At 46.6% G+C, this 16,256-nt stretch overlaps 1 protein-coding gene across 2 annotated transcripts in view; it reads right to left on the minus strand.

The window, feature by feature from the left end:
* Sema5b (semaphorin 5B) overlaps positions 1 to 16,256 on the minus strand; it is a 39,575-nt gene that overhangs the window by 13,781 nt on the left and 9,538 nt on the right. For both annotated transcript variants that reach the window (XM_028752262.1, XM_028752261.1), the window contains exons 3-7: positions 15,834 to 15,879; positions 3,730 to 3,792; positions 3,359 to 3,457; positions 2,735 to 2,948; positions 1,827 to 2,112 (exon numbers count right to left, since the gene is read on the minus strand). In XM_028752262.1, coding sequence (XP_028608095.1) covers positions 1,827 to 2,112; positions 2,735 to 2,948; positions 3,359 to 3,457; positions 3,730 to 3,792; positions 15,834 to 15,879 — 708 coding nt within the window. The remainder of the gene's footprint in view (positions 1 to 1,826; positions 2,113 to 2,734; positions 2,949 to 3,358; positions 3,458 to 3,729; positions 3,793 to 15,833; positions 15,880 to 16,256) is intronic.

The following is a 16,256-nucleotide window of genomic DNA, read 5'->3' on the forward strand; positions in this document are numbered from 1 at the left end:
GATCTCTACGACCCTTCCAGGTCCAGAGGACTCTACGGATGTCGAATGAGCAGCTCACAGGCTCAGCATTGTCACACCCACCTGTACACTCTGAGTCCCTGCATTGGTTCTTCTCCAAATGTGTCCATTATCCCCTCCCTCTGCCTGGTTCCAGCTCCACCCCCACCTGGTTCTAGCTCCCCCCCCCCAGTACCCCTGGATGCTCTCTGTCCTTCTGTTGGTCTCTCAACAGCCTGGATAGGCTCCTAATCCACTCCGCACAAAGCAGCCAGAGTGAAAGTCCCCAAACTCACACCACGCTGCTCACTGGTCTTTTGTCAAATCCCTCCGTAATGTCTCCTTGTCCGCAAGGGTAAAGACCAAGAGCAGTGTACAAGGTCCTCGGAACACAACCCTCCCAGCCTTATGACTTAGTGTCTCTCCTGTCTCTCCTTTCCTTGCTCCAAGGCTTCTATCATACTGCTTTAAAATGTATGGGACATTTTAAATGATGTTTTAAATGTGCATCAGTGTCTTGCCTGCGTGTATACGAGGATACCAAATCACTTGGAGTTGAATTACAGACAGCTGTGAGCTGCTATGTGGGTGCTGGGAATCGAACCCAGGTCCTTTGGAAGAACAGCTAGTGTTCTTAACCCTTGAACCATCTCTCCAGCCCCAGAGCATTTCTTTAAAAAAAAAAAAATTCTAAGCTTTGCACAAGTTATTGCATGGGGGCTGGAATGTATTTCAGATCCCAGGAATGCCACTTCCTATGGGAAGGCTCCTGTGATCTTCACCCTATACCTTGCTTTCTCCCTTTGTAAGAGTTGCCAAGGTTAAAATGGGTTGCTTAAAATAGCCTTACCCACTCTAGACTGTCAACCCCTCTTAAAGGCAAATCAGTGAATGCTTTTGCTCACTGCTGTCCACTCCCACCCCAGAACAAGCACCTGACATGGAGGGGTTACACAGTAAATAAATGGTTCATAGTCTACATTGATATTGTCATTTTTCCTTGATGTCTTTCCAGGTCTTACTGCCCTCTACTCACAGACAACCACTACAACCCTCCTACACTGAGAGCTAGACACCCTTCGTCATGGCCAGCAGGCTTTCAGCCCATGGCCTGTGTGAGCTGTGTTGAATGTCTGTCCCCTGGCCAGGATGACCTCTCTGCTGCTACTGGCCAGTCTCACACCCACATCTCTGCCTGTCCTCTCAGAATGTCCTTTCTGTAGATGATTTGGGAGCATCCATTGCCTGCTACCTGGAATCACTCACAAGCTCCTGCTGTCCTTACACAATGCACAGCACAGCATTCCCCACCGCAAAGGCCTTCCACAGTCTCAACGGTGCCCATTCATCACTTCTAACATGAAAAAAACCCTTGATTTGTTCTCCTCTACATGGAGGGGCAGTGGAGGAGAGTCTGCCATCCCTGGGAAGGTTGCTCGTCCTCATATGGAAGGAAACAACAGGGCTGCCAAATGCCAGTTTGCAGGTTCTGCTCTAGCAGGGAGGGAGGTCGCAGAGGATTCCCATAATGCTGCTGCACTTAGGCGGGAAGGGGCCATAGAGCATCCCTGCTGAGGGCCGCCACCCATTCATTTCAGGCAGGATGTTCTGTCCTTTATGAGCCATCAGGCATCTCCCCTTCCCTTCTGCACAGCCTGGGCCTGCCCTTCCCAGCAACTTGGAGCAGGCGTTTGCCACTCCAGAGGTGGTAAGCCACAGATGACCAGCTGCAGGAGCAAGGAGATCTGTGCTTTAAGGAAGAAAACAACAGACTCTGAGAAAAGATCTGCTGAGCCCACCAGGCAGCCAGGCGAGGCAGGGCCACTCACACATTGGTGGTGAAGACGCCATAGACGAGGTCCTGCTCAGGCAGATGGAAGGCACTCTGCAGCTCGTTATAGTAGAAGGGGACCTCTCCTGGGCGGGAGCAGTTGAGCCGGGCCTTCATGAATGTGGTCCATGTGTCCTCCAGCAGGAAACGACCACCTACATCATTCTTGCACACCCGGGCCACCCGAGAGTACACAGTGCGCCCACAATCGTGCTCCACTGCATTCTCCCGAAGGAAGAAATACGCAAACAGCCCGATGTCAAAGGCTGCCACAAAATTGGGCTCTGTGAGGATGGAAAGAAGGCGGCTGACTAGGAAGGACTCAACTGTTTAAGTGTTCTTCGGTGGGAATCTTAAATCCCTCCTTGCTGACCTGGGCTCTAAGTAAGCTTACTCTTGCTTCCACTGTAAAACGAAGCTCTCACATGCATTAATAGTGATATTCCTGCTAACAGTGTTACTTCACTGGATAGAATACACTATCATAAGAGCTTTATTGGTTCACCCATTTAACCCTCACTGTACTTTATAAGGCAAGCCCTATGACTACTGTCTATTACAGATGAGAACACCATGCTACACAGAGGCTCAGCACATGCCGAAGGCCATACGAGTTAGTAAAGAAATGGATTCATCTTCAAGGGGTAGGAAGTTCATACTGTCTTCCTCAGTTTCCCCCTAATTTCTTCTTTTCCATAGCCACAACAATATGAAATTTCAACTCTCTCCTCTAATAGCCTACCCTGTGTTTGCTCTGGGTTCTAAGGACATCTGGGGCCCAGCTCCAGGTCTTTGGGCACACACCTTCCCTGCCCTATCTACTTTATTGACAAAGCAACTGAGTCTGGAAAGGCCAACGGGCTTTGGAAGGCAGGACATCCCCGCTCCAGGCCTGGGCCACCTTACCGTTGAGCCATTTGGAGTTATACTGGGCAGTGCGAAGTGGCGGCCCACTCCCCAGGCTGCGGTAGATGGCTGGGTCCCGACCGGAGAAGTCAATGACAGTGGCTGCATAGAGCTCCCCCTGGGAGGAGATGACGGCTGTAGAGTTGTGGCGTGGGTCATAGGGGCAGCGGGCCACACCATTGATCTTCTCAATAGTCCGGCTGAGGTTCCCCACCTGGAGATGGTGGAAGAAGAGAGCTTCCCTGAGGTTCTGGGGCCATCTGGGATTTCCAACTTTGAGTTGTTTCCTCTGGGACCCTTGGTTTCTGTGCCCCACCTCCTATTCTCAAGTACTCCAAGCACTGGCACACTGTGATCTCATGGTTATTACAAAGGATGAGATCCTTCAAGTCCCCTGAACTCCAGATGGACATTTCGAGTAAGACCGATGAAGAAAATACTGAAGAGAGGTTCAATTTGAAATTCGGATGAAGAATGAATTGTTTTATGTTTGTCCCAATATAGCAGAAAGATACACTCTCCACCCATCTTGTTACATTTGTCAGTCCCGACTCCGAGGCTGTGTGCCCGGGGAAGACACCATCCCTTGGCGCCCCTCTTTGCCTGCCCTTCCCAATGGCCCACCTGTCTGCTGGAGCACACTGGAGAAAAGGCATTGGTACCGCACATGAACACCTTCCGGCCGGAAACAATCAGGACTCGTACATAGTTCTGACACTCCTCCTGAGGTGGGAAGGAAAATGATAGAGGACCACAACTCTGCAGGTGTGGCTCCGGGCGTGTTTACCTCATAGAGTTGCATCGCAGATGCTAATGAATGTCCTCAACATCCCCGCACTGGATCAGTTCTGCTCTGAGGTCCAGCTCCTGTCTCCATTGATTCCCTTTACCCTCACCCCAGGCTTCTGGGGCAAGTGACCTCGTGCTCACAAGGATTCCCCAAGATCTCCTGACCATAAGCTTCCACCAGAGCCCCCGACGCCACCAGCATGTACCTCCGTCTTCCCTTTGCTCTGGCAGGAGCGGCGCGTGTCCTCACTAGAGGCCCACTCTGTAGCCTGTGGGAGGAACAGAGACATCATCTGGTGCACTCCCGACATTGCACTTTAGGGCATAGCGCAGCCAGGGTCTGGGAAGGACGGGGAGCAGGAAATGGTCTTGGAAGCCTGAAGGCTAAGGCGTTCTCTCTCATCATCTGAGATATTTGGGGAGTCAGTCAGAGACTCTCCCAGAAGTCTTTAACTAGTGGGTGGTCCCTCCCTCCACCTAACACTTTCTCTACCTGATTATAATAGAGGAGACCTAGGGGACCCGCTTTTAACTTCATGGACTTCATTAGCCCCACACAGCTTTCGAGAAACTTCTCCCCAGATCAGCAATGAAGCTGAAAGTGGCCAAGAAGTGTTTTCAGACCACCCAGGTCTTGGTGGGAGACAGGAATGTGCCTTCTCGAGGTCCTACAAAGGAGTGGGAGGCTGACCGGGGTGTCTCGTTCTAAAGGCTAGACTGTGTGAAGCTTAGAAATACAAGTTGTAATTTTCCCACTAAAACCCTACAACAAATTATTTTTATCCCTCAAACTCTGTAGACACTGAGGTTCTTGGTGACTGTTGAAGGTGTGTGGTAGGCCATAGGTAGGAGTCTTTATTTCCCATGTCATAGGCTATGTGTGTGTGTGTGTTTGTGCCCCTTAACCCCACTGTCTCCAGGGATGAAGACTTTGTGCCTCAGATGCTCCTCTCATGAAGTCTCTACTTCCCTTCTACTCTGTCTGTCTGTCTGTCTGTCTGTCTGTCTGTCTGTCTCTGTCTGTCTGTCTCTCTCTGAAGCACGAGCTGAGGAGGAACTTGAGCCTTTGATTCCCCAGCCTCTGAGTTCTGAGTTCTGGGGTCACAGTCCAAAAGTGATACCCACTTTGTAGAGAGCTAGGAATCAAACCCAGGCTTTTCTCTATTTCCCTTCTTGATTCCTTTGTGACATCATTCCCATTGGGGCTAAAGGACTGCAGACACAACTTTCCCATGTCCAGGGCAGTAGGAGAGGGCTGTCTCCACCTGGGGTTCCTCCACCATTTATTCTCTCTCCAACTCTGAGGAAGCACTGAAGGGAAGGGTGACACTTCTCACCCAGGCAAAGTTGTCAACAGCCTGATGTATAACATGAACCACTCCACCTGTCCTAGAAGCTCTGAATGAGCACCTTTCCCTCGCTCTCGCGCTCTCTCTCTTTCTCTCCCCCTCCTCCACCTGCACATCAATGCACACTCTGCCTTAATTGCTCACTCAGCTGTTTTGCTAGACAATAGGAAGCAGGGGACAAGGAGGGAGCCACAGGGATGTCTTTTGCTTTTCAGACTGGCACACCCACCTCAACAAAGCATGGCTGCCTAGAGCAGAGAGAGGCTGACACAGCCAGACCCTTGCATCCAGGAGCTAGCCTCCACTAAGCACGCTGGGTCAACACCTCCAGACTACTCTGGAGCTCAGTCCTGCTTCTCAACTTTAAAGACGGGCAGGTGACCTTTTGGGTCAGTGTTCATCTGGATGGAAGTGGCTAAGCATTGTTAATCCCAGGACCCATTAGGTCCCAAGTTGGGCTTCAGAAGAGAGAAGGGGAAATATAAGAGTTCTTGGGGGGTTCTGAGAGCAGGAAAGGCCATTGACCCCCAAACACTGAAACACAAATGATAGGTGACAATAAGCTGCACAAAGCGTTGGGGTTCCTGTGTAGTGCACACTGAAGGGGCCAGCCTGTTCTTAGGAAGGATGTCACCATGGCACAGACATTTGTGAGGGTCATGTGCATGCTCTCTGTGACCTTCAATTGAGAGGGAGAGAACTAAAGCCAGTGAGACTGAACACTCTGATCAAGGTCACAAAGTTAACAAAGAACAATGCAGACCACTGATCCAGGTGCCAAGGAGCCTTCTGACTCCTCTCACGGGAAGCAGATTACATGTAACCCAACGTTACACCATATAGATCAGAGAATAGCATGTTTCTAATGACAGCAGCACAGAAAGGGCTTTCTGGAGTCATTTGTATTGGAAAATTATTTTTTTTGTCAAAATGACACGCAATTTTTAAAAACATAGAAGATGATTAAACAAAACTGCCAGCAACCCTCTCCTACAACAACTACTTCCTAGGTGTAGCTGTTTACTCCCCTATGCCCCAAGACTGGAGACTGCTCAGCAGTTAAGAGCATTTGCTGCTCGTTTGGTTCCCAGCACCCATACTGAGTGGCTCACAATCACCTATAAATACAGTTCCAGGGGATCTGACACCATCTTTTGGTCTCTCTCAGTACCTGCACACACGCACACACACACACACTCAGCTTTAGACAAGAAAAGGCTTTCCAATTTGTTTATCTCCATTTTACCCCAGCCCAGAGAACACCTACAACTCCCTTCGACCAAAATATTGATTCATATTTTAATTAATATGGTTATTATTGGTTATTCACATTGTTGTAACTACATAAAAACTCTCCCCTTCTGCCAGCTAGTGCCTCAGAGTCCCCTGACTGTCAGTCACTGGCTTGTGACACAAACCATGGAAAAAGAAAATGGACTGCCAGTCAATATTTTCATCACCTGAATTTTGAATGTAAACGTATTGGAAGTGCTCTTAGTTAGATGTATCTCTGCCCCATATTGATCTTATATATTAGAAAGAAGAAAAAGATGTCAGTAAATCTGAGTGTCTTTAACCTTCTTACATTCAGGGTGCATCTCTTCCAAATCCTTTTTGCTTGGAGCTGTTGCTGTTCATCTTGTTGCTTTTTGTTCATAGAGAACATCACTCCTGAACTACCCAGGTGTCAGCAAGGAGGGAATTCTCAGAGCGCTTTGTTCTGGTCTGTGGCTTTCTTCCAAGCCACTGATCTGTTCTACAAGTTTGGATGCAGTTCTCTCTTGATCTCAGAAGGTGTCCATGGGTCTTCTGACTGACCAATCCAGACTCACCTTTCTTTCTTTTATGATCTTACAATGACCATTGCATGTCAAACGGGCTACTGTTGTCCAGTGAGAATGGCGTAATGACAATGGGCTCAGGCTATAGCATCAGGACCAAAGTCTGGCCAATAGCAAGATGCTGTCCATTGTGAGACACACTGATTTCAGATGCATTAAACTGTGAAAATGGTTGTCCTAAAGTCAACCCAATATGCATAACCAGAGGCTGTTTCCTTTCTCAAGTGACCATCTCCATTGGTTTCTCACAAATGTCCCAAAAGAAATCTCTCTCTGGATCATTTTCTAACTGTATACACAAGGAACTCTGATAATCTGTTACTTCCCTTGCTCATTGTCATACCCCAACCTCCCAGTGGTCCTGTGACTTGTGGGGCCTCCTGGGGCTAAACCCAGGGACTTGCCTCTCTGCTTCCGGAAGCCATATTGTCTTGATTCAGCTGTTTCCTTTGGTGGTGCACACACATTCCCAGCATCTTTTTTAAGGACCATCATGGATTGATTTTTAAAGTTCATTTATGTCTGATTGATTCTTCCTCAATACTAATTGTTTTCATATGGAATTCTAGTTTGACTATGACCTTCACCCAGTTTTATAAATGTCTATCCATTGTCTTCTCCATTCTGTGATCACTTTTGAAGATTCTGATGTAAGACTTCTTCCCTGTCTTTCAGAAGAACCCCATTTTTTTTATTTGTTTGTTTTTAGTCTCTGGAAGCTTATGCTTTTTTTTTTTTAAATAACAACAGCGATTTTAATTTGATATTAGTAGGGGTCACCTTTGAGAACTTGGTTAACCTTTGACTTGAAGCCTTGGCCTCAGTCTTGGCGAATTCTCTTATGCTATTTTATCCTTTCTTCCTGAGCTTTACTTTGTCTATTTTGGAACATGTATTAAACCAATCTATAGTTGGTCAGCAAGCCTGGATACATTCTCTCGTTACCTGGCATTTCGTTTCCTGGTTTTTCATTTCGTGACTCTAGTGCCCTGAATTTGGTAGACTTTTCTCCAACGTTTGTTTATCTTTGAATCCCTTGATTCTTACTTTCCTAATTGCAGATCTAGTTGTCATACTTTCAACTTACTGCTTCATAAAAATATTTTCATATGTAAGGGGGTACGAATTAGTTTGTAGTTAAATTTAAAGTGTTTTATGTCTCACGTATATTTGCTGCTGCTTGCAGCTTGTTTTATCCTGTATTTATGTTGGTCTTCTCTTTCACTTTAAGGCTTTCCTGAGTTGATGGATTTTGGCTATTTATACACTTTTTTTTTTAAGCCACTAGGCATTTTCCACTGAAAACTGCAAAGACTTCTTAAAGAAATGGCTGGTTCAATCTAGGACAGTAAATGCACAGAGTGAGCCTACAACATCTTGTTATTCTACAATGCTAGGATGCCACACTAACTGGATAGAACTGGACAGAGAGGACCTGGAAGCCAACTTGAAGAGACCTCTCACCTCAACAGATGGGATAGCTATGAAAGATAACAACAACCATGGATTGAAACACATCAGCAAATGTAAATTCATTACTCTGAAAGAGCAGTGAACAGAAGAGGTTGGGAACGGAGCTCACTGGGTAGAAGGCTTGCTTAGTACCCACAAAGCCCTAGGTTTGATCCTTATGAGCTGTGGAATCAACCAGGCATGGAGGTACATATTTATTATCTTAGCACTTGGGAGATGGAAGCAGGAGCTATCCTTGGCTTTACAGTGAGTTCAAGGCCAGGCTGGGATACATGAGACCCTGTTTCAAAAGATAGATAGATAGATAGATAGATAGATAGATAGATAGATAGATAGATAGATAGATAGACCCACTATTGAAAGGCACCAGGAAACCAGATCCTCATTAGAAAACTAGCACATAATAGCAGAATACTGAAAGAATACAGTACATGCCATACCACAGTGTGTCAAGTATATTGATTCAAGTTGAAATCGCTTGAGAAATTGACACTTGAGAAAGGGCCATTGGCTTTACTTTTCCTAAAGGTGGCAATTCATGAAGAATCTTATAGCAAAGGAGCCCTCTCTGACCCAGGATAGGACAGGAGTTTTCATTGCCTGAGACCAGTGGTAACTAGGACAGTTATTAAAGTGAATAACTCATTGGAGTAACGCTTATCTCCAACTAGCTTTTATAAACTGCCATATATCTTAGTGGCATCTCTAAAAGTTTAGAGCCTAGTTCAAAGGCCCATTTCTTCTACCATGCCTCTATTAACTTTGTTTAAAAGTATAAAACATCTTGCTTTGGGCTTTTATTTGTATTTTATTGCTGTGTGGAGATCTTTAGGTATGTGTTAATCATGAAAACATGCATGGCTCTCTCTGGTTAATTAGCCTTATATTCTTTTGTTTCCCAAAGCCTGCAGAGGTCAGGGAGTGGAGAGGGGTTGATCTTTATTAGCAGATTCTATTCCATTGCTTTTCTTGCCTGGCTAACACAACTGGAAGGAGGGAGAACTTGTCTCCAGCTGCCAAGGAGAATGGATGGTGCTGTTCCTTTCATGGCCGTAGCAGTGGGAGCTTGTTCACATCTGGAAGGGTCCAGAACCCAAGAACAGGCCAGAAGAACAGAGCTGTAAACTGAAAGGCCTGCCCCAGTGATTCATCCTTCCAACAGGACCCACCTCCTAAGGGTCTCACTACCTGCCAAAATAGTGTCACTGCCGAAGGACAAAATATTCTAACCTGAGCCTGTGGGAAACACTTAGCAAACACTCATCTTGCCTTTGGTATCATTGGGTGATGAAATTGCAATGAAATTTGCTTTGTAGAAGCAATCTAGTCAATATATTGTAACACTGAAGACCGGATGGATCTAGAGAATGGTCATCAATAGCCACAACAAAGACTCTATGTGCCTCCCGAGGAAAGCCCAATGCCTCTGCAGTAATCTTGCCAGAGTCCAAATAGATGAAGCTTGCAAGTTTAACAAGCAATGTGCATGTAATATAGGGGCAGGACATAAATTATATCACCCAGATTGGAGCCAGAAAAATTAAGAAATTATTAGACAAATGACCAGGTTTCTTCAATAAATAAATTATACAAAGAGAGAGCACCAAGAAATAATGTTTAAAGATAATTAAGAAACATTTCAACAAGCCACGGTGTATTTAGATCCTAATTCAAGCAGAATTATTTTAATTTTTTTTTTAACTTTTGAAAGCCTTAGGGATAACTTCACACATATCAGGGAATAGCTCTACCACTGAGCTATATCCCCAGCCCTTATATTAAAATTATATGAGATAATTAGGAAAATGTTAGGTGTTTAATGATATAAAAATATTTATATCACTTAAAAAGAATCCTTATTTTATAGAAATGTATCTCTCTTTTTGTTTGTTTGTTTGTTTGTTTTTGTTACATTGATATACAATATTATAGCCCTGGTTCACCTTGAACTTGAGTTTATCTTGCCTTAGTTTGCTAGCATTATGAGCGTAAGCCATAATACCCAGACTTGTCTCTGTCCCTGTCTCTGTCTCTCTTTCTCTCTCTCCTTTCTCCTTCTCTCCCTTCCCCCCTCACCTCTTCCCCCCTTTTTTTCTTTCAGCTTTATTTTTAAAATAACGCTGAGGATGGAGTTGAGAGCCGCACCCATGCTAGGCAGGGGCTTTCCCACCATGCTCCATCTCAGGCTATGTGTACTGAAATCATGGTTGCCATGATATGTCAGAGATTTGCTTCAGGTGATTCCTGACAGGGAAGTGGGGACCACAGCTGAGAGACATGGAGAGCTGCTCTGGAGTGCACTGGCTCCATTGTACCGTCTATCCTGTTGTCTATGTGCTGTTTAAGTACCATGCAGTACTTAAGACTCTGGAGTAGACTTCTTAGGTGCCTATGGGGTCCCTCTCTCACAAGCTTTCCCACAGAAACCCATCTCTGTCACACTCTAGAACTCATTGAGTTTCTCTGGTCTCTGAACTCATTGAGTTTCTCCTGCAAAGATTCTTCCAATCTCTGGCCCAGGAGTGGCGTAGGGTGAATAGATTTACACTTGAGTCCTTTGTTTTAGCTCACACCCCATGAGTGATGTCCATCCCTCCTACAGACTCTAAGCTGGGAGATCTCAGCCTTTTTTATTGGTTGGGTGATGGAGGGCGATGAGGAGACCTGAGTTCCAGACTCTCCATTTAGAGCGTTTTAATCAGAGTCCTGTTCTAGCTTTCTTTATTCTAAAATACCCAGCACCTCAAGTGTGAAGTTTGTCTGGAGACTCCGCTTGCTTTCCTGGCACACCCCACTATGTAAGTTATTCACCTCTGTTAAGTCAGGATGATCCTTCTATCTACTTCCATCTCCCAGAAAGATGGGACTTCTTCTCCACTGACGTGTTTCTGCTCAACATCTCTGCTGTGTGGATGTGTACCTATTACAACTTCCTGCATGCCTTCGCTGGGCCTCAGTAAAGGAGATAGGCATGCTCTGTGCTGTCAGAGGCATGGTGAATGCCTTCTACTTAGACTGCCCCAGAAATTCCTGAGTGATGAACTCAGGTAATGGCATAGCTGTGTGGTTTCTGTGCTATGAGAAAGAGCAGGCAAGCTGTCAGGATATGAATGGAACTGTCTGTGTGGACATGGTGGCCCCGTAAACACATCAGAGGTTTTCATAATGACCATTTAGCATCAGCACCATAGAGGACCATTTAGCATCAGCACCATAGAGGACCACTTAGCATCAGCACCATAGAAGATCATTTAGCATCAGCACCATAGAGGACCATTTAACATCAGCACCATAAAGGACCACTTAGCATCAGCACCATAGAAGACCACTTAGCATCAGCACCATAGAGGACCATTTAGCATCAGCACCATAGAAGACCATTTGGCATCAGCACTGAGTTCACCACTGAGCAGAGTCTAAACTACCAACAGCTCCAGGCTCCTGGATCCAAGCATGGAGGATGTGAGGTAGGCTAGAAGAGAAGGAAGACCACCCCACTGTCTGCCCAGACCCTCTCCAAAAGCCCCATTCCATGTTTTGATGTGCATGTATGCCAACACAATCATTTCTGTGCTTACAAGCCTTCTGGAAACCCAAGATCATAATACTCTAGCAATTATGCCCTGGAACTGTACTGACAAAGGTTGTTTATGAGTGCCCACTTGCCAAAGTCAAACCAGCTTCATGCTGGCCTCCCAACCCCAAGCATGGCAGACTGCATAGCACTTTTTGAAGATCCCTACGACCACTAGCTGAGTTATGCTGATAACTGTAGCAGCTGAACCAACTTGATTATCTTCAGACACTCATCTCTGCAAGCCCTGCCCCCACTACCTCTATACACACACAGGTACATGCACACACACACACACACACACACACATGTGTACACCATGCACAGTTGCACATGCACACACCTGCTCCCCCGCTGTAGCTCTTGGCTATAGGGAAGTTGCTGGGGATTTCAATTCTCCTTAAGGAATAGTCACTTACATTAACTGGTTAATAGGGCTTAGGTTCTTAGAGGTCCCTTTAATGGACACTGGTTTGCATAAACTGTTTGCATTTAGATTTCCTTTTAAACAGATGTCAATTATTTAAAGTATCAATAAAACACTGAGGTTTAAATTGACTTAAATCACACCCTGGGGCCCAGTGGACAGCTTAGTGTCTCCTCTCCTGTCAGTGTAATTGTACAGCTCATCTTCGGCCTTTGGATGCTGCCGAGAAGCTTGCCATAGACAACACCTAGGACTATGGCAAGAGTGTGACAGGTCACATGACGAAGTGGGTACTTCTAGCCAAAGCCAAGGGTTTCTGCTCAGGCCAGACAGCAGAGCAGAGACCCAGCTCTGCCACCAGCTTTACTGAGAGGCACTGGACGGTCTGCCCCAACCTGTCACTTCCTGCTCACCTTTGTGGCCAGACAGTGACTACAGTAATGAACAATGACACAAAATGTACTAAGATTCCCTCCTTGGTTCTGCAGGGAGAACACAGCCTGAATTTTAAGGTGAAACCCCTAGGAGGCATGCTAGTGACAATGGGTTGTGGGTACTCTTGGAGTTGGTTTGAGAGTACGTTAGAGAACCCCGCTGAAGCTGGTGCCTGTCTGTCCTAAGACCACATCAACACTGAACTGGGTGAACCAAACCCCAGGCCTTAGTCATTAGGTAGTATGAACATCAAAAAAGATGCGTGGCTTACATCCTGCAGACTAGCTAGTGAGGATGTCAGGGGATGTCAAGTCGGCAGGGCAGCACCCCAGATGAAGTTTTCTTCACATTCTACAGCAGTGGTCCCTAAATTTAACTGCCCATCACAATCACGTGGGAGCCCAGTGTCCAACTGTACCCCAGAGCAATCAAGTGAGAATCTTTTAGGCACCAGCGTCTATCAAAGGTCCCCTAGCAGTTCCAGGACACATTCAAGGGAGCCAGTAGTCTAGAGGCAGCTCCACTTCCATCCTGATTTATGGGAACCAGTTGTTTAAGCCAGAAACTAGATGTCACACCCATGTGGTCCAAGCATGACTAACTCTTCTAAGGGTCACCTGTATCTAGAAGTCAGTTTTCCTAATGATCCTCAGGTAATGTGAAGTCATAGCCCCGTGTGACCCTGCTACCTTTGGATTCCCTTCCTGGCCTCCATTCCTCTTCTATTGCCTGCTGCCATCCCCTTTATCTCTCAGCTGGACAATCACGATTGTCCCCTGACTGCTTCCTCCCTGACTTCAGTCCCTGGTCTGGGCCAAGTGACCTAAATGACAAGTCTATTCATGTTACTTCTCTGTTTAAAACTCATTAATGGATCTCCACTGCCTTCCAAATAAGATGTGGATAGCACTCCCCCCACCCAAGGTCATCAATGAAGACCCCCCTCTCTCCGAGGGCCTCACCTCTTACCTCCTACCCTTTGTTCCACCCCTCAGGGCTGTGTGATATCTCATTCCTCTGTTCTTCTTTTTGCAAACACAGCCTTTGAGCTCCAGCTCAAAGAAAGGCCAACGCCTCTCAATGGCTTTGTAGACCCTGCTGGGCCCTGGAGGGTGCCTCCTGCCTCCAGGCCACTCCTGCTTCTCCGCCACCCACTCCCCCTGCTCACAGTTCTTCAGTGCCACACGACCTTCATTTGCAGACCACAGGAAACCAAATGAAAAGCAACTGCTGGGGGCTCAGGGTAGGTCCCTGGATCAACTGCCTTACACTTGTTTTTGAACCTCTGGGCTGGCTCCCCCATGTTCTGACCTGTCAGGTTTGGCACATTGGCTTGGTCTCCTGTGGATGCCAATTAGAAGTTAAGACTGGCTGGCAGCTTGTGAGCACTGGACTGCTGACTCTGAGAACCTTGCATACCTTGCTTAAGCCTGGGCTGTAGAGATATGCCACGTGGTCCCTGTGCAGGAAAAGAAATCCTACACCATCTTTTATGTGCCTGGTCCTCTGGGCAAAGAAATGGGCCTCCCCTTTAAAGCATAAATGCCAAGCACCACATTGTAGTAACCGCTCATCACTGTGATCATATACCTGGCAGAAGCAACTTAAGGGGAGAAGGATTTATGTGGCTCCTGATCTATTACCAGAAGCTGTACAGTCCACTGTGGTGGGGAAGGCACACAGAGTACTTGGAGGCTGGAGCTATGTCTGAGGCTTCTCACATCTTGATGGATCAGGAAACAGAGATGGGACCAGAATCAGGATTTGGGCTTTATCTTTCAAGGCCACAGTGATCTGTATCTATCAAGTAGACTCCATGGCCTAAGACATTGGTTCTCAACGTGTAGGTCGTGACCCCTTTGGAATTGAACAACCCCTTCACACTTATCAAATATCCCACATATCAGATATTTACATTACGATTCATAACAGTAGCAACATTGCAGGTGCGAAGTAGCAACAAGAATAACTTTATGGCTGGGAGTCATCACCGCATGAGGAACTGTATTGAAGGGTCACACACAGCGTTAGGAAGGCTGAGGACCACTGCCTTAAAGGTTCCATAACCTCCCAAGACAGTGCTGCCAATCGGGCATCACGTGTTAAAACCCGTGAGCCCATGTGAGATGTTTCACCTTCAAGCCATAGTATATATACATAGGCCTAGACCTGGTCATTAGAGGATAGTCACTGCATGTCTATCAGCATCGGAAGAGCAGATTGGCTTGGGGAAAAAGTATACATTCATGGGTTCATGGCATTTCCTTTCAACTTCCCATAGTTCCTCTGACCCCTTCTTTTTAACAGGCACACCCTTTATGCCCTTAGATATTTCCTCTGGTATCCAGCCAAGAGGTACAATAGTCACTGAGGGTGTGGGCCAGACTGGATGCAAGGAGACCAGAAGGTCAAACTAGCTTATCAAGACTGTCCCACCTTCCCTAACTGCTTGCTGCTGCAAAATCCCACGATACACAGACCAGCACTTGATTAACGTCCGAGCTCTAACAGGATTCTTTGGATCTATCATCATCTTTCCCTGAAGTCAAAGACCCCGCTTTTCTAATACCCTCAAGCTCCCAGACCAGTGCTGGTATTCAGTAAGTGCCCAGACGAATGCTGGATAGTTAAGACAGCTCCCGGACAGGACGATGGAAGCTCTCCCCTCATTGAAGAAGAATGGTTGTCCTTCTCTATAATGTTCGGCTTCAGCAGAGATAGTTTGGCATCTGTTTCTCAATCTGGGATAACTGTTCTGGATCAAGGAGTCCCATTAAAAAGCCTCTCGGAGCACTTAGGGAATTATGCTTGGGGAGCCTCTCTTGGCAGCAGATAATAAATCAATCACAGCTCAATGAAAATGCCGAGATAGACCAGGATCTCTCAGGCCAAGCAAAGAAAAGAGCCAGAGACACCATTTCCCTTGGGGCCCAAACTCTGGAACTCTCCTGTGGACTTTGGCTTTGTGCTTAGGGTGACTCACTGGCCCCATTTGCCATGTAGAGTCCCATTTTTAGCCCTGAAAACTCTGCATCTTGGCAAAGCTGTCTTCCACATATCCTTCCAGAGGTGGCTTTGATAGCAGGGTTTTAGTACCATGACCAGGAAAAGAACAGAGGCTCCTGCAGTTGATTCTTGGGCATGGCTGCTACTTATACTGCTCAGCTTCCAGATGCAGAAAAGGTACAGGAAGGAAAGAAAGCAAACATACCTGAAGGAGGGAAACGTTGGCAAGGCTGAGTCTGAAGAGGTAGTTCCTGTGAAAACAGGACAGATCACAAGTCACTCTGATTCTGTAGGCAGAACCCTGGAAGGCAACCAGCCTAGGCCTCTGCAGAACTTTGGGGTGAGCCAAGCCCAACCTGGCAGTCTCTATAGCCACCAAATAGTCACTGAGGGTGTGGGCCAGGAAGGACGTAAGAAGACCAAAAGGTCTAACTAGCTTATCAAGGGGGTCTCAGCTTCCCTAACTGCTTGCTGCTGCAATGTCCCATTTGGACACCATCAAGGCCACCACGGGCAGGATTGTGGAAGTGGGGTGCAAACCACACTCACATGGAGGTTCATATTTGAACTATATCCATTTTATAGGAGGCGAGTTGTGTAATGGCCCAAGTCGCCGAGCCAGTAAGCC

Source organism: Grammomys surdaster, unplaced genomic scaffold (genome assembly GCF_004785775.1).
Source record: "Grammomys surdaster isolate TR1022 unplaced genomic scaffold, NIH_TR_1.0 125889, whole genome shotgun sequence".
Taxonomy (NCBI): Eukaryota; Metazoa; Chordata; class Mammalia; order Rodentia; family Muridae; genus Grammomys; species Grammomys surdaster.